The sequence below is a fragment of the Lontra canadensis genome, unplaced genomic scaffold (assembly GCF_010015895.1).
Source record: "Lontra canadensis isolate GAN:19392208 unplaced genomic scaffold, GSC_riverotter_1.0 scaffold31, whole genome shotgun sequence".
NCBI lineage: Eukaryota > Metazoa > Chordata > Mammalia > Carnivora > Mustelidae > Lontra > Lontra canadensis.
The window spans coordinates 4,615,174-4,635,918 of NW_022631025.1; the positions used below are offsets into that span (position 1 = coordinate 4,615,174).

The following is a 20,745-nucleotide window of genomic DNA, read 5'->3' on the forward strand; positions in this document are numbered from 1 at the left end:
AAAACAAAACAAAACAAAACACAACACAGCCCCCACTCCTGTCATTTTGCGAATACAATATCAAAGTCTAGTTTCTACTCAAGAGAAAACAGATAGGAAAAAAACACAAGTTCCAGACATGATTCTGTCATATAGAATTAGTAATAAAGTGAGCCTTTTTAGGACCAGGTTGACCCAGGGTACCCTGGAGAACCCAATGGTCTCACTATGAGGAATGCAAAATAAACCAAATCCAAACTCAGTCATACAGCAATCAGTCAACAATTACTTGTCATCCAAACGTCAATGAAGTACATAGTTAGCATGTACTAAGTCTTATAAAAGATACTAACAGGCTATGGAAAAGTGATCTAGACATAAATAAGAGATAGTGTCTGGCCTCTGGGAACTTCACATTTGTTCCAACAGCCCCATGAGAAATAATACAGTAAATAAAAATAGCAAAGTGCACAGCAGGCAAATAGTGTGTTACCATTTATGTGAATAAAAATATACCTTTTATATATGTTTCTACATATACTATCAAATATCTTTAGAAGATTACAAGAACAAAAGGCAAGAGTAGCTGCTTCTGGAAAGGAAAACTGATGGCTAGGAAGATGGAATGAGGACTTTTTAATGTCTCCTCTTGGACCTTCTGCATTTTGAATCATAGAAAGGTATGAATTCAAATTTTAGCAGCACTTAAATAAAAAAAGAGAGAACTGCTGAACAATAACAACACCATATACATAAACATCAGATTGCATGGCAAAGGCAAATAAATCAAACATAAATATAATGATAGAAAAGGAGCTCAAGAGTTATTTTCCACAATTTAAAAAAATACTGACTTGTCCTCATAAACTAAAATCAGTTTGATTAAAATGTATTTTGGGGCCGCCTGGGTGGCTCAGATGGCTAAGTGTCTGTCTTCAGCTGGGGTTGTGATCGAACAGTCCTGGGATTGAGCCCCATGTCAGGATCCCTGCTCAATAGGGAGTCTACTTTCCTCTCTGCCTCTGCCTCTCTCCCCTGCTCATGCTCTCTCTTTCTCTGTTTCCCTCTCTCAAATAAATAAATAAAATATTTAAAAAAATGTATTCTGAACTTCCAAGGAACACCCTGACATACTGCCCAGGGCATGCCCTCCCTTAGGGAGCCTTTCTAGTCTCTCCTCTTCACGCCATCTTTCTCCTCCAACACCTTATGTCATGTTACTGCACTAAGCTGTAATAATGAATTTCCTTTTCAGTCTCCCCCATGATACTATGAGCTCCTAAAAGAGAGGTTCTTTGTCTTGCTCAGTCACTGCCTGGCCTAGTGACATGGGTGCTTCCTAAATGTTTGCTGAATGAATTTCTTAAAGCAAAACACAGCTCTAGACTATATCCTAAAAGGACAGTGAGTGACAGTTGTAGAAATCTGAGATCTGCTATTTACTGACTCAGGCGAGTTACTTTAGCTCTCTGCTCCCTCAGCTGTGAAATGGGTATGATAACAGTGTTACCACAACATAGCTATCCCAGGCATTAAATGAGATTCTGTGTGTAGGATGCCACATAGTTGTTAACGCTGACATTTAAAATGGAACAGATGCTGCAGTAACATATCTTACCTTAGGGTCTGAGAATAAGATTATTCGAGTCAACCAAAGTACTGGTGGGTTAAACAAGGTAATATCCTATATAAACCATGGGTCTGCTCTCTACGCTTCCTATGTCCTGGTAGCTGTGGAGGATACTAAGTACTTCATCAATACTACACATTTTACTGAGCATGTACAACTCACCAAGCAGTAAATTTAGTTTCGTGACAAAATTCTAACTTCTGCTACAGTATATCTTCAAAAGAAATCATTCATGACCACACTCACATGACAAGACTCCAAAGGCTCAAAATAAATAAAAATCCCATACTTAAATACTGTTGCAACACTGGGACTCTCAGTCACACAGACGACAAGCAGAGACACTGACTGAAGGCAAAGGGCACTTCTGCAGGAACTGACCATTAAATCAGGGAATCGCAACTTGTTTTCCTCGGATGAGGGATGGGCGATTTGCACAGGGGCTCATCTTTCAGAAGCGTCCCTTCTCTCTCCCTTAGGTGCCCGTGAGTCTCCCAGTTGTTTTGAAGGACCTTGCAGCCTACCCCCTCTGCTCCTTCTTGCTTTGTTCTCTTCCTCTTCTCTCCCAGCTTCCACAGTTGAGTGCTTGGGCCTGGAAGTCCTGCATCATCTGCAGCTCGCCTGGCCCATGGCGCTGCTCTGGTCATGCGTTGCTCTGCCACACTCAAACCACGGCCAGAGAATCCCTGCTTTTAAGATCAGGAGTTTCAATGCTGGATTATGTCTCTTCAAATTGTATCTCTGGAGACTGATGACGACAGGCATAACTCATACTTGCTAGACGATAGAACAGATTCGCAATGAGAGAGAGGCAGATATTTATGTCTCATTATCTTTATATGATAAAGGGTGACCAACTGTCTGGTTTGCCCAGGTTTGTTCTGGTTTTAAAACCGGGAGTCCTGTGTCCTGAAAAACTCCTTAATTCTGGGCAAAGCAAGAGACATGGCTGGTCACCCTAGGATTCGCCAAACAACATTCACTATTTAGTTTTATAAAAGAGTTGAGTGGAATTGACCACATAATGAAACCTGCCTGGGCTCAACCAACTTACTTAGATTACTTTAAATTAGGGCTTGTTGTGAAGTTTGGTCTCTAATTGCATTAAAAAGAATTAGAAATCTTAACATAACTTTCTTCTTAGTTCAGTCAGCTGGGTGAGGTCCTTCTGATGTTTTATAAATGGAAATATTTATGGTAAAATGAATTTAAATGGATAGGTTAAGAGTAAAGTTCTACGGTCAGGCTAGTGGGTTCCAGGTATGTTCTTGGGCAATTTGATATTTTTCTTGACCCTCTGTTTTCTCTACTATAAAATAGGAAATATCCTTGTATTTATCTCTTTGATTTTGTGGGGGGAGATTAAACAAGGCAATGTATATGAAGTAGTTAGCACAGTGTCTGCTGCTCAAGTTTCATTCATCTAACTATCTATCTATCTATCTATCTATCTTACTCACCCACTTAAGTCAACTTGGTCCCCTTTTGCAGGGAGGTGTTAAGACGCAGAGCTATAACTCTAGCAGAGAGAAGCTGCCTCCTCCCCCATCCCCAAAGCTGCTCACCTGTCTACATGCCAGGGCTACCCCTAAATTTCCTCGGACTGTGGGAAGATTTCTTGTGTAAGTTGTGAGGTAAAGAGGAGCCAGCAGTTCCAACAGCCAGCATTCTTTAAAGTGAGGAGAGATTATGGCTGATAGCTTTCTCCTTGTTATTACTTTAACTTTTTGTTTCTATTTCTTTCAACTTTCTAACCCCTGCTAATATTCTTACCATTTTGTTTCTTTGAGTTCCTGTCTCCGGTGACACATTTTTCCACATCCATCATTTTCCCTTGAGGAAAAAAAAAAAAAAAAAGTCATTTCTATTCCCTTGTAACACAGCCCTACATCCCACACAGTGACTCAAGTTTCAATTCCAAGTTCCTATGAAACATTTTTAATCCCCTAGGAAATCTGGTAGACTTCTGAATTTATTCCATGGGTTTCAACCCCTGAGGTCAATTCAACAGTTTAGGGCATATGCTTTTGGTCCTACATTTATTTTTAAAGTTTACTTATTTTTTTAGTAATCTCTACAGCTGATGTAGGGCTCAAAGTCACAGCCCCAAGACCAAGAGTTGCATGGCCTTCTGACCGAGCCAGGCAGGTGCATGCTCCTAGATTTTCTTTAGGAGGATATACTTTAATTCTCCATCCTTCCCTCAAAGATAGACAACACACTGAGACACTTTATTATACATTAGTTTTCTAGCCATTCCTAATGATGACTATTTACTTTCCATGGGGAAATATTCAAAATGCAAGCTGGCAAGAGTCATTTCCTTGGACTAATCTACTCCATCTCAAGATCATCATGTCATTGGACCTTGAGCCTTCTATTCTGGATAATTGTCTCAGTTCTGTTAAATACCTATTCTTTAGAAATAGCTGACCTCCACTAAATTACACCACTTTCCCAGATCCACCCATCCTCTTAAGCGGCTGTGGGGAATTTTTCAACCACCATTGGAATTCCCTCCCATCTTCTACTTCCCTATTTGACCTCAAATAACTCTACACACAGATCATCATTGGATCCCCTGGCATACTTCTCAAAGTACTGTGGAAATGTCTACTTTAAATCATCTTAAAATGGGAGGAAATTATTTGAATAGACTCATTTTCCTGTGTTTTAATTGTTCCCGTGGGCAAATTGAGAAATAAACACATGCAAATTATTTTGAAAACCATATAATACCCTCAGCCAGAAATCTTGTAAAATACTCTATGGTAAAAGCATCACCATTCTACAGAAAACAAAACAAAACAAAACAAAACTATTTTATTTCTTAGTGTGCCCAGAAACGAGCTCAATATAATAGTGCAACTAATGGGGCACCTGGGTGGCTCAGTGAGTTAAGCCTCTGCCTTTGGCTCAGGTCATGATCAGGGTCCTGGGATTGAGTCTTGCATCGGGCTCTCTGCTCAGCGGGGAGCCTGCTTCCTTCTTTCTCTGCCTGCCTCTCTGCCTACTTGTGATCTCTCTCTCTGTCAAATAAATAAATAAAATCTTTAAAAAAATAGTGCAACTAATACAAGACTCAAGTTCAACCCAAGCTGACAAGCATTTTAGCTTTTCCTCCCTTACTCTAAGTCTGGGGTTATTTGCATGATGGAAAGAAACTGTATGATGCTTGGTCTCCTTCCCCTCTGTACATACCATTCTCCCACCTCTCACTCCCATACACATGATCTTCACTCAGCAATCCTGCACGGCTTTACTGTCATTGCTATCGAACAACGGAATGTGTTTGTGCCACTTTGCGAAGGCAAACCAGGTTTCCCTGCAGCTATGGTCCAACTGTCACCCCCTTGGAAATGCTACTACAAGTGTTCACTGCCACCTGCCAATGTAAGCAATGCTGCAGGATAGTGAAATGAACAGGACTGTAGTAAGAGGTGACATAGTTTCACATGGTAGCATAGCTGAAACCCACTTTGCATAATTGAAAGCAGCTCCTAGAAGAGAATGCTAGTAAGAAGACAGCATTTTATAAATCCATGTTTTCTGATTGGGCCATCACTAGCATTCTGGGTAGGAGAGTTCCCAGTTACATGGGACTGAGGTGCATGTTACAGAAGGTTGAGCATCTCTGGCTCTGCCTATAAGTGCCACCTTGACAAAAGTAGCTACCCCATACATTTCCTCATATGCACAGTAGAGACCATTGCAATAAAAGAGATACCATTTCTCTTTAGACAGAAAATGACTGCCAGGGTTACACCAAGAAACACCAGGACAGCTCCCAGAACCATGACGTGAGTCCTCTCATTTGATGGAACTGGAAGTGGTTCTGAAAAACAAAAGAATCCAAAAAGAAAGTGAAGATGAAATTTTGATGGGAAGAGGTTAAGAGAAGAATCATCCTTGAAGTTGAATTTCGGTTAGCTTTGGATTACAAACAGTTCCTGACCAGTGAGTGGCTGGAATGGTGAGATACTGCTTATAGGAAAATGGGAGCTGCACAGAAAAGTGGAAGCAGCCCAGGCTTTGGACAGATGGGCCTGGGGCTACATTCTGCTGCCACTCACTAGCTTTGAGATCTCAGGCAAATCCTTTCACCTGCCTACAAAATGGAAATGATAATAAATTTATTATGAGGCCAATGTGAAGAGCTCAGTACTAACTATGAGACTCGGTGACCTCCCTTGTATTCTTTTACCTAGAAGCTAGTGCCTGTTGTACATGGTAAAGATGGAACAGGAAGGCTAACTGGCACTGCCCAAGAGCTTCTACCTCCTGGTGTGTTTGGCCACGGTTGAAGGCCATTGCTCACTGTCTTTTCTTTTTCAGTTTGAACATCTTGGGACATCTGATCCTGGGTACTTCCCACCAGTCTGTCTGTGGGTCCATGAAGGAAGAAAAGGGTCCCCTGGCACATGATATTCAGAGACTGCTTGCTAACTGTCCTTCCATTAGTCATGATCCCTGACGACCTCATTCAGAAAGCTTTAAAGCCACAACAGTGGTCAACCTTTCTCTAGTAGCTTACATTTTACAAAGCCTGTTTATATCTATTTCGATCTCAAAATAAGTTGTTAGTTATGCAATAAAAAAAAAAAATCCTTGGTGATAGATGAGGAAACAGACTCCAAGCATTTCGGTGAATTACCCTAAGTCTTCCCTCAGATAAGTTGTCATAAAGCAACTTTTAAATGGCAGGAACCCACAAACGCAGCCCCTACCAAAGTGACTTATAACCCAGTAAGAGCATCTCTTTAAGTTTCTCAACTTTTTTTTTCCTCTCCTTTCATTCATGGGACAATCTTGTATTGCCGTTTCCTGTTGGTTGAATTTTCCACCCGAGGTCTTTAATGTTTTTTTCTGAAGTAGCTGAAGCTAAACTGGCAATCTCTACTAGAAGTGGGGGGCATGAGAAGTGCTCCTCAGAACACCCCTGGGTTCATGTTAACATCATGCTCTCTTGCTCCACATTCTCCAAAGGTCTCAGCCTCTCATCAGACTCTGCATCCCACCGTACCCACTCCTGTAGGGTAGTAAGAAAAAGAAATAATTGAGTCTGTGCTGGGAAGAGCCTCAAATCATATTCATACACTGTAGCTCACTCACTCCTACAGTAACCTTGCCCAATAGTTTTTAACTTTCATAACTGTTGTAATTAGGGAAAGTGAAACATGCAGAAGTTGAGCAGCTTAGGCAGGGACCACAACCTTATGTCTCATGCACTAAGCAGACAGACTGCTTTGTGTTGAAATGCCATAGACTATCCTGGGGTTGGGGTGGATGGATGGGGTACGTTCCATTTGCTAGCTACCACAGAAACCCTGGAAAGAAAAGAGCAGCTCTGATGTGCTGGGATCTGGATTCCTGCAACACTGCCTGAGCTGCCCCCAGGTCCCTTAGCCACAAAAGCATTTTCTACATGGGATGGGATTGCCTTACCTGTTTCTTATCTGTTTCCTGGAAAGTGTGAACAGTGTCTTACTCTTCTATGAGTCCCTGATGCCTGGCACATAGGGCATATTCAGTAAATATTTGCTGAATGTTTATTAAACAGCAATATGACTTGGATGAGTGCAGATGAGGAAGCTTTTTGTAAGTATAGTGTTATGCATGCATTCACTTATTTAATGAACGATGGATGCTTACAATGAAAAGGCAACATGCTAGAGGCCAAAGGACAGTAGGAGGTACATTTGAATTGAGACATTCAGAATATTACCTGGGATGACCAACTTAGCAGTATTGTTTCTGTCTTCCTCAGGACCTGATCTTCGAAAAGTGCAATAGAAAATCTCATTAGCTGTCGTGTTGATTCTCAGCGTGCTGGTCACATTGAAAAGCTTCTCTTCCCCGTTGGAATTAGTGATGGTGGTTTTGCCACTCAGGACTTGATGGTCGCTGCTTGTCCAGATGACTTCAGCCTCAGGGTAACCCTCAGCCTGACACATTAGTTCGTGTTCAGAGGTGACAGGATCCACAGAAATTCTTTGGTTGATTCTGCGGTATGGGGCTAGGTCATGAGCAAAAAGAAGTCAGGGCTTTTACTTAGGACAAAACTAGATATGTGACTTGGTGTCATCTACATTAGGAAAAGTATCAATTCAGGTGGGTTCTCAGAGAAACAAACTTGATGTTCAGATGTTTCAGCAGTGAGAAACCCCTATTAGTCCTGCTTCAGCTCGCCCACTCATAGCTGGGCTATGTTTTAGCTCAAAGGAACAGCTACCTTGCTACAAAAATCATATTGCTATTTTTATTAGTTGCAAGCAAATGCACAGATTAAAGAGAATTGTCATCTTTAAACCAATAGTCTTTTCATCCAAATATAAAATATGTCTTTCCATTTACTCAAGTCTTTGTATCTTTCTCATAAAGCTTTATAGTTTTTACATAGGGCCAGCCCTTTTCTTCTTAACTTTACTTCCTGGATATTTTCTTTTTGTTGATATATTTCTGTCTTCGTAACATGAACCTCTCCAGCTGACCAGCATGGTTTTCTTAGCCTTTATTTAATAAACAGAAAATCTGATTTTCATGTGCCATTCACTCTTCCAACTATGGGTCAAGGATCAGAAATTAGGCATGAAAAGAGTATGATATCATTACAGTAACTACTACGTGTTCCTGAATCACACTTTTTAAAGTTTAAACTTATTTTCTACTTCAAAATAGTTTTAGATTTACAGAATAGTGGCAAAGATAGCACAGAGCCCCCACCTACCTATCACCCAACCCCCCCCCATTGTTAACACCTTATACTACCGTGGTGAATTTGTCATAACTAAGGAACCAATGTTAACATTACTATTAGCTGAACTTCACACTTTGTTCCATTTCACTAGTTTTCCCTTAATGTCCTTTTTCTATTCTAGGATCTCATGCAGAATACCACATTTATGATACTTATTTTTTGAACTTTTTAATGCTGGCTATTTGAATAAATCATCTAAATAATTATTATACTCAAGAAAGAAAGTTTAAATTTTAGGTCATTGATGAAAATTTAGCTCATTGCTTTGAGACCCTTTTAGGATTAAGATATCAAGTGTACTATTTTAGTAGATTATTTAATGCATTTACATCACCTAAGATCTTCATTCATGTTTATTCATTACAAGCATGGTAAAGTATCATTATTCTGTTGGTATAATCTTTATTTTACTCCTAATACTTTAATGTAACCACCAGTGGTCCACACAGAGCCTTGACTCTCCATTCCTTTACCAAAGGTATAACAATGGCTTTGTGATAAGATCTATTCACGGGGATTTAATACAAGGCAGCCAGAATCAAAGAAGAATGAAATGATGTGATGTTTTTGTGGTCTTGATTCAATGAAATCACCAACAGAAACACTGGAAAGCAACAGAATTATAATTTCAAAACACATAAATAATGGTTCTCATGAGTACTTGAGTCCTCAACCTTGTATCTGTTATGGTCAACAATCCTTCAAAAAAATAAATCCATGGATCATACTTCCTGAAATAGTATTACCATCACAGGGTCTAGTTCACATAGCACAGGGCTTTATTTCTGGGCAATTTAGTTTACAAGACTAAAATCACAGATAATGGTGAAGTACTAAAGGTAAAATGTTAGCTTTTTTACTCTTATCATTTTTAACAGAATAATAAAGGAGAGTGTTGTTTTATGCCTAAGCATATGTATAAATGTGGTATGCTTCTCAGGATCCAATAAATGAGTGGAGTTGTTCTACTCATTGGTCAGATATCCACTATTCTAGTCTCTAAAGTAGGACGCATGTGTTGCGATACAGGAAGAAAATATCAGAGCTTCCACTTACATATAAATTTTTATCATAATAATTAAGAAATAATCTAAGCTCTATCTACTTTACTAATTGACACTGGGCCTCAATTTGTATGCCACATGAGGGTCTTACGGGAAGAGGGAAGTTTTGTAGACAATGCTGTTATGAACACTGGGGTGCATGTATCCCTTTGGGTTAGTATTTTTGTATCCTTTGGGTAAATGCCTAGCAGTGTAATTGCTGGAACATAGGGTAGTTCTATTTTCACCTTTCTGAGGAACCTTCATATTGTTTTCCTACAATATCCAAATTATGGAAACAACCCATCTGTACATTGACTGATGAATGGATAAAGAAAACATGGTATGTATGTGTATATAAACACAAAAACACACTCACGCGTGCGTGCATGCGCTCACATATACACACACACACACACACACACACACAGGAATATTACTCAGCCATAAAAAAGAATGAGCTCTTTTTTTTATTTGCAATGATGTGGATGGAGCTACAGAGTAAAATACTAAGTGAAATGGTAAAAAAAAAAGTCAAATATTATATGATTTCATACATACTGGAATTTAAGAAACAAAACAAATACGCGTAAGGGAAAAAAGAGAGAGAGAAGGCAAACCAAGAAACAGACGCTTAACTGTAGAGAACAAACTGATGGTTACCAGAGGGGAGGTGGGTGGAGGGATGGGTGAAAAAGGTGATGTGGATTAAGAAGGGCACTTGTGATGAGCACTCGTTGTTTTATGAAGTGCTGAATCCCTAAACTGTACACTTGAAACTAAAAACAAAAACCAATACTCAAGATTTTCAAGACCATCCACCTTTGTTAACAATGAATTTCACCTTAAACTATTAGCTAATGATAGTGAATCATCATAATTAGCAAGGCATTAAAACAGGATTACATTTTTATTTCATTCTTTAAAAATTTCTCTTTATACATTTAGAGAAGGTACAATACATTAGGTTGAACCATATGAAGTTAGTGATGTTCAACTTCTTTTACCTTTTAAAAATGTCAATTTCTTATGCTATATCCTTTACGTTAGCATAAGTATATCCTTTCTAACTGTATACACACACAAACACACATATTAGCTAACATGCTTTACCGACGGAGTACGTTATCAAAAACATATGCAGACTCCTGGTTTAGTAGATACATGTGCTAATCCGATGGCTACATCAAGACCAAGAAAAGCTCACTGTAGTTTTGAAGTCAATATACCACTTTATATACACTCTGGAGGTATAAATACAGGGAGTAAAATCTGGTTGTTTGGGACACATACTTCAGAACTAGACTATGTGAGTTCAAAACCTGCCTTTACCACTTACTGGCTGAGTGAACTTGGGTACATTACTTAACTTCTTTGGGCTTTAATTTACTCCTCCATAAAATGAGAATAACACCACACACATCATTGAATCTAAGATGCCATCTACAGAAAGACACACTTAGATATGAGATAGTAAAATGTGAAAACATACATCTTAGACATAATGGAGCCCCTACCCCATAGAGTCGTTTGCGGATTAAATGAGTTAGTATAGACAAAATGTTTAGGACAGGGCCTGGCACGTAACAAGTACTACATGAGTGTTAATCTCCATTATGGTAAGTAAGTACTAGAGCTGCTCCCCCTCCCCTTACTACTACCATTGAAATGTACTCATGTAATAGTCTTCAGAAAGAACCGGCAGTGCCTCATGGACACACTTGGAAATAAGTTTTCACATCTTCAAACCTCTTCATGTTTCAAAATTTTTAGCTCTATCCTATTTGAGGAAATATTTCATTCATTCATTCAACAAATATTTTTTGTGTGCTCTTGTCAAACTCCTCTTGCATGCCAATTCCTAGGGATTGAGCAGTAAATAAAACAGACCCAAATCTCTGGCTTTGTGGAGTACATATATAAGAAAGAGGAGAGCAATAATAATACAGGTGCATCTGTATGTGTTAGATGAGGATGAACAGGTTACGTGATACATTAGATGGGGAAAAACACTATAGAAAAAATATAAAGGCTGGCTGGTGAACTGGGGATTGATGGGGTTGGTAGGGAATGATAGCAGTTAATCCTTGGTTCATATGAACAAATTAGCTTCATCAGGATAACTGCAAAATTTTGTTCTTTCAGTTGTCTGATCCCATTTAAGTTCCTTAAAGTATGAGTAGGTGTTTCATTTTCCTCGTTATTAGGTTCAATGTTTAAGGAAAAACAGCATTCTTAATTGAAAGTGAAATGCCTGAGAGTATGATATTTAAACTGATAAGCATGAAAGGGGCAATAATAGGGTGCCTGGGTGGCTCAGTGGGTTAAGCCGCTGCCTTCGGCTCAGGTCATGATCTCAGGTCCCTGGGATCGAGTCCCGCATCGGGCTCTCTGCTCAGCAGGGAGCCTGCTTCCCTCTCTCTCTCTCTGCCTGCCTCTCCATCTACTTGTGATCTCTCTCTGTCAAATAAATAAATAAAATCTTTTAAAAAAAAAAAAAGGGGGCAATAATACCCAGAGTGATAACAATAATTGAGTTAATCCAAAACTAAAATCTTAACACATTTCAGTTTTGAAATGCTTCACCTATAAAATCCCATGGTGAGTAAACTCCCTGTGGGGAAGCTGTGTTACCACATATTTGCAGTGATGGGAAGAGAAGTGTTACTGTGAAATCATTTGCATATAGAGGTGACTCAGGAATTATACTTCCTTGAGTTGTGAAGTTCATACAAGAAGGCTGTTTCCATTGGTGACACTGCCCCAATGCAAGTGAAGCTTGGTGGCTGGCTTATTCTCAGTGTAGCTCAACTCAACACCCAAGACCCCTGTTTGCAAATGACCACAGGATGGACTGGGACTAGGATGCCAATTAAGTAATTTATAATATAAAACGGAATGGACAGAACAAATCAGATCGTCAAATCTGGCTGGTCATCTGCTTTGCTCTATCAGGAATCCCTTCTTGGAAAATCCTCCAGTGCCAAAGGTTTCCTACTGTGTTGAGCCGTAACAAAGGACATTACAGATCAACAAAGGATATTAGAGAGACCAGAGTACCTGAAAGAACACTCTTCCTTGTTATAGGACAGCTGTACCACTCTATACTTGCCAAAGGTTGATGAGAGACCCTCTCTTCTGGAAGCGGAAACTTACGCTCTATTCTTCCTTTCACCTGACTGCCAAGCGTACGGTCTTCCTCCCCAGCCCAGATCCAGCAATGCTGGCTGTTATGAGACTAAGCACTGATAATTTCTTTAATGTTATGAAATACAGTCAGTGTGCTGATGAGCTGAAGAAAAGTTGAAAATCCCAACCTGGGATCCCACCAGCTTGCTTTCGTAAATATCACTGTTCTGGAGAAGTGTATGGCAAAATAAAATGAAAATTAAATCTACTTCCCAAGACAAGGGACATCTTGACCACAGAAGCATTAACTGATCCAGAATCAGAAACCCAGTAATGTGCCATAAAAATAGATGCATTTCTCCCAGTTGCTATATTATTTGGATTGAGTTTACAAAGATCATTTATCCCTTTACGATGAACGTAAACGTCTACTTGTAATACTGACCTTCAGACTGAAGGCAGTTAGACCAGGAATGAAAGAACAAGGAGTAATGACTGGATTCTTGTCACACACTAAAAGGTCATCATGTAAACGAAAGAAGCTGGCAGATAATCTCAGAACTGTGAGTAGAGAGGGCAGATACTAGCTCAGTATCAGAAAATAATTTCAAAAGGCTATGGAAGGGAGGTCCAAGTGACGGGTGTCATTGTGGAAAGTATGTGAGCAGAAGGTCCCTTGGGGGGATTTCTGTTCTTTGGGAGTTTGGATTAGCTGCTCTTACTTGGGATCCTTTCATCTCTCAATTCTATGAATCTTAACAGTGAAAGTAGAGGAGATCAGCTAAGGTGTTTTCCTTTTCTTATCTAGTGGCAACGTAAAATTTTGAATGCAGGTGACCTGATGACATATTTGTGGGTCAGTACTCGGGAATTTGACACTCACAGTTCCTCTACAACACTCCAAGATAACAGCAGCATAGACTTTCAAGATGAATATATGCCCAGTGAGCATAGTTTATACTGTCTCTAAAGAATAGTTTCCTTTATGTTTGATAATATTTTTTTGCCTTTATAGATTGACTTCAAGTCTTTTTAAATGTGAAACTCACAGTGGGGTTTATTAATTTGGAGTTGACAAAGAGAGGTATAAAGGAAGGAAAATGATGGCAGACTTAATAAATTTAAAAAAAATTATAGATGATTAAAAAATTTCCTGGCAGGACACAGAAACAGTGGCTACTATCTTGACATGCCATGGAAGATGGCACTGAAGGGAGAAGGACACTCTTGTAATTCATGTTATTCCCTTCCACAGTGTCTGAATGGTTTGCAAGTACATGTATCATAATAACAAAAATGTAAGGACGAGGAATTTATTTTTAGGAGAACAGAACATACTGTGGAACATGCCTCTACCACGTCTGGCTCTGGATCTCTGGGGGCCGCCAAAGAGGAGGTGTTTGAGAAATGCTCATTGGAGGAGCGTGTGAATGAATGAATGAGCAGACTGCCACTGTGGAGAGCAAGGTGGATCTCCAAGAGGGAAAAGTGCTCATAAAGATTGGGCCTCTTCACCTGTATGCATCCTTACCATGAACTTTCAAAGTAATCCGCTTGTAGTCAGCACCGCCATAGCCAATCAAACAGCAGTAAACCCCCGCATCCTGCAACTTCACGTCTGTGATCTGAAGTGCGGCCTTCCCCAAGAAGAGCTGGTCCTTCAGCAGCTGGGCCCTCTGGCTGTAGCTGCTGTGCTGAACTTGCAGGTCTTCTTTCCCATTCACAAACTGAATAATTTTCTTATCCTCCATTTCCCAGTAGACGATTAGTGCAAGCAGGTTTAACTGTTTTTCTATTGGGAATTTGCACTCCATGGTCACATTGCTGCCGTACTCCACCACATACAGTTCCTTGGAAACTGTGATGGTAAATGCTGTAGAGAAAGACGACCAATTTTCAGAAGTTGGGAAACTCCTCAAAAAATTTACAGTTAGTTTCAGTAATTATCCCTGGGAAATGGATAACAGGTAATAGATAAATAGATAATGGGTTAATTTTCCTACTTTCAGTTTGACCATACTGCCTATATCTTTGTCCAATACAATGGGTTTATGAGATACAGAAAGAAAAACAGAACATTCTTCCTACTAAAAAAAAAAATTACATTCATCTTAAATAATTATTACAGTTTTTAACTTGTGGTTAAAATATAGAACCTAATGAAAGGATTTGGTGTCTTACCTTTCAGCAAATGGCAGTGGGCCATGAATGCAAAGACACTAAATATCCTCATTTTTCTGGAGTGACCTAATAATGGAAAATATAAAAACAAAAATGCTTTATTCAATAATTGAGCACCCAGACATTATGGGTCCTGGCAGTTCTAAATAAATAGCCTTCAGATAACCAAAAAAATGACTGATTTGTAAGTGTGAAAATGCAGCATGGAATTTAGAAGTTTAATACCTTTACTTAATATCCCACAGTCCTATAGAGCCAAATGGAAAAAAGTTACAGTGATGAGAATCTTTAAATGTAATTACAAGGCCTGAAAAAACTTGTAATGAACACTCGAAACAGGCTAAGAATAAAATATTATACTAAAATCCTCTCAACTATTTCATGTTTTTTTCTGCAGTATAACATATCTAGAAATCCAAACCTGCCCTGTGCAAAATTTCAATGCAAGGACAACCTGACCTCGACATCTCTCACCTTTCAAAGCTTTTTCTTCCACCCTAGACCCTGAACACTTTCATCCTGTCCTTACCTACTCAAGCCTTCCGTATCACCATCCCAACTATGCCACTTTTCTTGCAGGTGCCATCCTTCAGAAATCTCTTCTGTCTTTCGCTTATTCCAAGTTATAAATCCTATTCTCTCAATAAACTGATTCTACTAGTAGCAGGAATGAGAGGGAGAAACAGTTGAATTTGACCAATTCATACTAAGATGTGAATGACTTACACCCACTCTTTTAGGGCTAGAATCCGCCTAGATTCTATTCTTCATTTTGTCACTCTGCATGAAATTCTACCAATTATTTAATTTGGCAAACATTGATTGAACAACTGTTCTGTTCCAGGCACTATTTTAGGTACTAGGAATACAGCAGCGAACAAGAAAGAAAAATCACTCTCATTTTGGACCTTATATTCAAGTAGGGGAGTAAATAAAGATTTGTACTGCATTTCAGCAAATTTATTTCTTAATACACTTTCCCTCTTGTGTTATACATATGTTTACACACTTTGAGAAGTCAGTTTTCCCTCTTAAGGTCTCTTTGACCTCTTGTATATGTACAAAAACTGACCAATGATCAGTTAATCTATGCTATACATATATAAGACAGAAGATTTATGCTCCTAATATATACATAGTTCCAAAAATCAATAAGAAAACCACACACAACTCAACAGAAAACGAGCAAAATATTCTAGCACACAGTTCAGAGAGTAAGAAATATAAATGACATCTACACATCAGTAAGGATGCTCACAGACGGGACTGGAAGAGATTATGCTGAGTGAAATGAGTCAAGCAGACAGAGTCAATTATCATATGGTTTCACTCACTTGTGGAGCATAAGGAATAACACGGAGGACATGGGGAGATGGAGAGGAGAAGGGAGTTGAGGGAAATTGGAGGGGGAGACAAACCATGAGAGACTGTGGACTCTGAGAGACAAATTGAGGGTTTTGCGGGTGGGGGGGGTGAGTCCAGTGGTGGGTATTGTGGAGGGCATGTATTGCATGGAGCAATGGGTATGGTGCATAAACAATGAATTTTGGAACACTGAAAAAAATAAAATTTAAAAAATGAAAACAAAAAGAAAGATGCTCAATATCAACAATTTTTAAAAAGCTTAAGTTTAAAACATTAGGTACTATTTTTCACTTATTAGCTTAACCAAAATTATAAAGATTCCTAATATTTAGTGCTCGTAAGGATATGAACAAATGGGTTTTCTCACTCCCTGGTGGTAGGAATGTGAAGTTATATAACATTTTTTTGGAAAGCAATTTGGTAATCTCCATTAAAATTTTAAATGTATATGACATACAAGCTTTCACTTCCTCTCCTAGAAATGTATCCTACAAAAACAAAAACATACGTAAACAATACATGTGATGTGATGACATTGCTAATCTTAGCCACAAACTGGGAATACTACAGATAGCCTAACTAGTTAAATGTTGTGACAGTCCTACAATGTAATACCATTAAGGACAGAATTGTATTAATTTTGCAAAGATGTAGAAAGTAAGTTGTAGAGCTGTACATGTAGCAGAAATCTACTTCAGTTAAAAAAAAAAAAGAAAAATCTGTGTGTGTTTAGACACAGGGCATGTCCAGAAAAATCCATACCAACATACTGATAGTGATTGTCTCTAGGAGTGAAATCAGAGGGACAATAAGCAGGCTTTCACTTTTTTATATCTTTTTAAAGATTTCTTTATTTATGAGAGAGATAGCAAGAGAAAGGCAGAGGGAGATGGAGAGAGAGAATCCCAAGCAACCTCCATGCTGAGCGAGGATCCCCACATGAAGCTCAATCCCATGACCCTCAGATTATGACCTGAGCCTAAACTGAGTCTGGCACCCATCTGACTGAGCCACCCAGGCACCCCATTTTTAAAATAAATTTTCAAAGGAAGAAAGGATGGGAGAAAAAGAAAAAAAAAAAGGGAGATGAGATTGTTAATGATTCCTTTGGTGTTTTTCCATGTCCATATTTTCAAATAAATGGGTATGTTTTCCTCTTCTTAGAAAAAAAAAAAACAAATTTAGTGAACCATTTCACCTTGCTAAGCTGCGGAACGTTTAGGAGACAGAAGAGTAGAATGGAAAGAACCCTAGAAACTCACACATCAGAGATGAGGCAGAGTAATACTATTAGTTTATTTTTATGTTTTTCTTCATTATTTAATATAAACACAATATAGAAAATGAAAAAAGAAGGGAAAAATCACTGACTATTCCATTACTTTAGTCCAGGAAACATTTCCTAATGCCTAGAAATATTTTTGGTTGTCAAAATGCAGTGGGGTGGTGGCAAGGACTGCTACTTCCTAGTGGTGAAGGCCAGGAATGCTGTTGCTAACCATCTACAATGCGCAGGACAGCCACCACAGCAGACTTATCTAGGCCTCACTGTCAACAGTGCCAAGGTTGAGCAACCTTGCAACCACATTGTTCTTCTAGTCTTTCTCCCTATGAATCTTTGTAAAAACAATCATAACCTTATCATACATTTAACACTCATTTTTCTCATTGACTATATCAATATGTTTTCCATTTTACCAAATGATATTCATAAATATTTTGGAGTTCCTATAATGTTTAGTTCCCCTACTGTTAGGTTTAAGATTATTCCCAATTTTAAAAATATCATAGATATTTGTGTATTCAGCAAATATTTAAGTGCCTATGGTGTGCCACGTTGCAGGCCAGGCCCTAAGAACTGATTCCCCAAGTAGAATTTTTAATCAAGGAGAAAGACCATCTTCCTGGTTTTGACACATGTAGATAACTGGTACAAGTTATACTGTATCTTTACTGGGTATGGTTTTAGAAAAATATTTTTTCTAATTTGATTATTGAAAAGTTATAATTTGAATTTTTCATGGGTTTGTTGATTATTTTGGTTCTTTTGTGAATTATTTCATCATTTTTCACCCTGTTTATCTTATTAGTTTCTTATCAATCTGTATGAACCATTCATGTTCATATACACATATGCAGGTAAAAATAAAAAACAATAAAGTAAAATAATCATCATTCTCTTGTTAGCATTAGGTGCATAATTCCTATTTCTCTCCTTTCTGTTCTCATGCAGGCCTGTAAGAACATGAAGATTGTTGAAATGAGTCTGCAGAAGCTATCTCCATGACCTTTGCTTGGGCAAGAGTTGATTTCACCACAACCAAACAAAGAAAACCAACTGTAATATTATAAACAGAAATACACTTGTTGGGCAAAAGAAAACTTAAGATAACCTTTAAGATACCCAAGCAAAGAACTGCTGAACACAAAGGGAAATGAAACCCACTCATGGGTTAAAATTCGTTTTCCCAATGTTTATGGAATACTCTGGTAGACTTCCTATCCTTAAAATGAATTTGGTTGAAAAGTTTACTGGACTCTGATGGGTTAGAGTTGATATTTACCTAATTCCTCATGATACCACCTTTTTCCAAGGCTTCCTTCCCTTGGAGTACAGCTGTCATTAGTGGGAGGAAAAAAGAAGGACAGAGACCATGTGAGTAACCGTGCTCCCTACATCATCCCCACATCAGGGCAGTTGGTCTAAGAGAACACTGACATCTTCAAGTAAGAAACTATATGATGGTATATCTGGATTCCCAAACAAGAGCATTCGAAGAGCAAGGAAATGTGGACTAGGGAAGAAATGAAGAATGGGGAAGCAGGTCTGCCCCTGGGGAACTCAGTATAACACTATGGGACCTGTAGTACTTCTGTATCTCTCAAGGGTAGCAAGGTAGGAGGAAATGACAGGAAAAGAATTCAAGCTTCCATTCTCAAAAATAGGAGCAAGAAGTGTCTTGATAGCTGTTGGTTTAGGGTTTCCTTTTCCTTTTATTTATACTTATAGTTTTATAAAAACTATAATTTAATTTAAAAAAAAAATTCCTAGAGTTCAACAACGTATCTCCAAGATGAAAACCCACCACATTAATAGATCAAGAGAGTGATCTATTAAACCCAACTAAACCCTGTGCCCAGACTCCTTCCCCTCAGTCACCCTGAAACATTCTTGTATGTTTCCCAGGTGGCTTCAAATCTCCATACTTACGTCAGGGGCTTCTTTTAAGACTACACGCTACTGTCCTGTAACCTCTGCCTACTCTATTCCACTGAAAAAGGCTGATTTTTTTTCTTTAGACTATCACAGTTCTTAAAAACTGTGGGCAATGTAAACGGGGCTCTTTCTTAAAGGTGATTTCCAATATGAATCCAAAGACCTTTAAAATATTCAGACTCTTTACCTCAGTAGTTAAACTTAAAAGAGTTTATCTGAAGGAAATAATCAGGAATGTCCCAGAGATTTACAAGCAATGATGTTCACTGAATGGCTAAGACACTTAACCACTATAAATAATCTTTATGCCTAGCATGGGGTATTAACTTTGTACCATGGAATGCAGCCATTTAAAAAATATTTATCACATTTTAGAAGACTATTTAATCCATAGAGAGGTACCTGGGTGGCTCAGTTGGTTAAGTGTCTGCTTTCAGCTCAGGTCATGATCTCAGGGACCTGGGATCAAGTCCCTCACTGGGCTCTCTGCTCAGTGGGGAGTCTGCTTCTCCCTCTCACTCTTTCTCTGTGGTCTCCCTCTCTCTAAAATAAAATCTTAAAAAAAAAATCCATAGAAAAATCACACAAGCCATTTTTTTTAGGTGCAAACAAGGTCAAACAATGATACTTGAAACACTCCCTGTATTATAAGACAAAAAGACCATGGTATTTCTCCATCAGGACTCAAGGTCCTCAGAGCAAACAGAGCAAAGAGCTCCGGTTGGGGTATCCTGGCTCGCTCTTACAGTAGGAGGGAGCCTTAGGAGATGCTGCCGGTATGATGACTTACTCAGAGCATACTGCTAGGGAGCAGCTGAGGGTGGATGAGGACCCAGGTGTCCGACCTCCAGCCTAGGAATTTCCCGCTAGAACCAGCTACCTAGCCCAGGACCATATTCTTGAACGCAGAGAAACATATACTTACAAAACTGGTATTAAGCAAAACTGAATCCCTACCTCCCCCCTGCCCTTTTTTGACAGCTAAGAGGTTTGACGAAAGGTCAAACCTCTTAGCTGTTCCTATTAGTCTATACAGGTATCAGCTCTACAGCCTCGTCAAACCATCGCGCTTTGCCTGGTCCTTCTCTTCTCTTCCACCCAAAGAAAAGGACTTCAGACCAGCTGCTTTTTAAATTTGCCACCCGAGGGGCGCCTGGTGGCTCAGTGGGTTAAAGCCTCTGCCTTCGGCTCAGGTCATGATCCCAGGGTCCTGGGATCGAGCCCCGCATCAGGCTCCCTGCTCACCCGCGAGCCTGCTTCCTCCTCTGTGTCTGCCTGCCTCTGCCCACATGCGATCTCCATCAAATAAATAAGTAAAATCTTTTTAAAAAATTAAGTAAAGTGCCACCCGAGATGGCCAGAGGCACCGCTGGAGGGAAGGATGCTCCCTACCTGCTGGCGGAGGGACTGGCAGCGGGCTCGTGGGCTCAGCACGCTCTGTCCC

At 39.2% G+C, this 20,745-nt stretch overlaps 1 protein-coding gene across 4 annotated transcripts; it reads right to left on the reverse strand.

The window, feature by feature from the left end:
• Positions 1 to 1,057: 1,057 nt before the first annotated feature.
• Positions 1,058 to 20,738, reverse strand: CD274 (CD274 molecule). 4 transcript variants are annotated; one of them, XM_032866496.1, is made up of 7 exons: positions 20,694 to 20,738; positions 14,720 to 14,785; positions 14,070 to 14,411; positions 7,335 to 7,625; positions 5,337 to 5,444; positions 3,383 to 3,442; positions 1,058 to 2,386 (listed from the first exon to the last, which is right to left on the reverse strand). In XM_032866496.1, the coding sequence occupies exons 2-7, from the start codon at positions 14,769 to 14,771 to the stop codon at positions 2,328 to 2,330; spliced, it is 912 nt and encodes a 303-aa protein (XP_032722387.1). In that variant the 5' UTR covers positions 14,772 to 14,785; positions 20,694 to 20,738; the 3' UTR covers positions 1,058 to 2,327. The 4 variants fall into 4 exon arrangements, 3 of the variants coding, with proteins under 3 accessions (XP_032722387.1, XP_032722388.1, XP_032722389.1); XM_032866497.1 differs by lacking the exon at positions 20,694 to 20,738 and adding an exon at positions 20,669 to 20,687; XM_032866498.1 differs by lacking the exon at positions 5,337 to 5,444.
• Between the last annotated feature and the right edge of the window lie 7 nt (positions 20,739 to 20,745).

Coding starts and splice junctions, on each gene's coding strand:
- CD274 (XM_032866496.1), bottom strand. CDS start 14,771: ATGAGGATATTTAGTGTCTTTGCATTCATGGCCCACTGCCATTTGCTG. Junction 14,412..14,719: donor CCACTGCCATTTGCTGAAAG/GTAAGACACCAA, acceptor CTTTCTCTACAG/CATTTACCATCACAGTTTCC. Junction 5,445..7,334: donor TGCTAAGTTGGTCATCCCAG/GTAATATTCTGA, acceptor TTTGTTTTTCAG/AACCACTTCCAGTTCCATCA.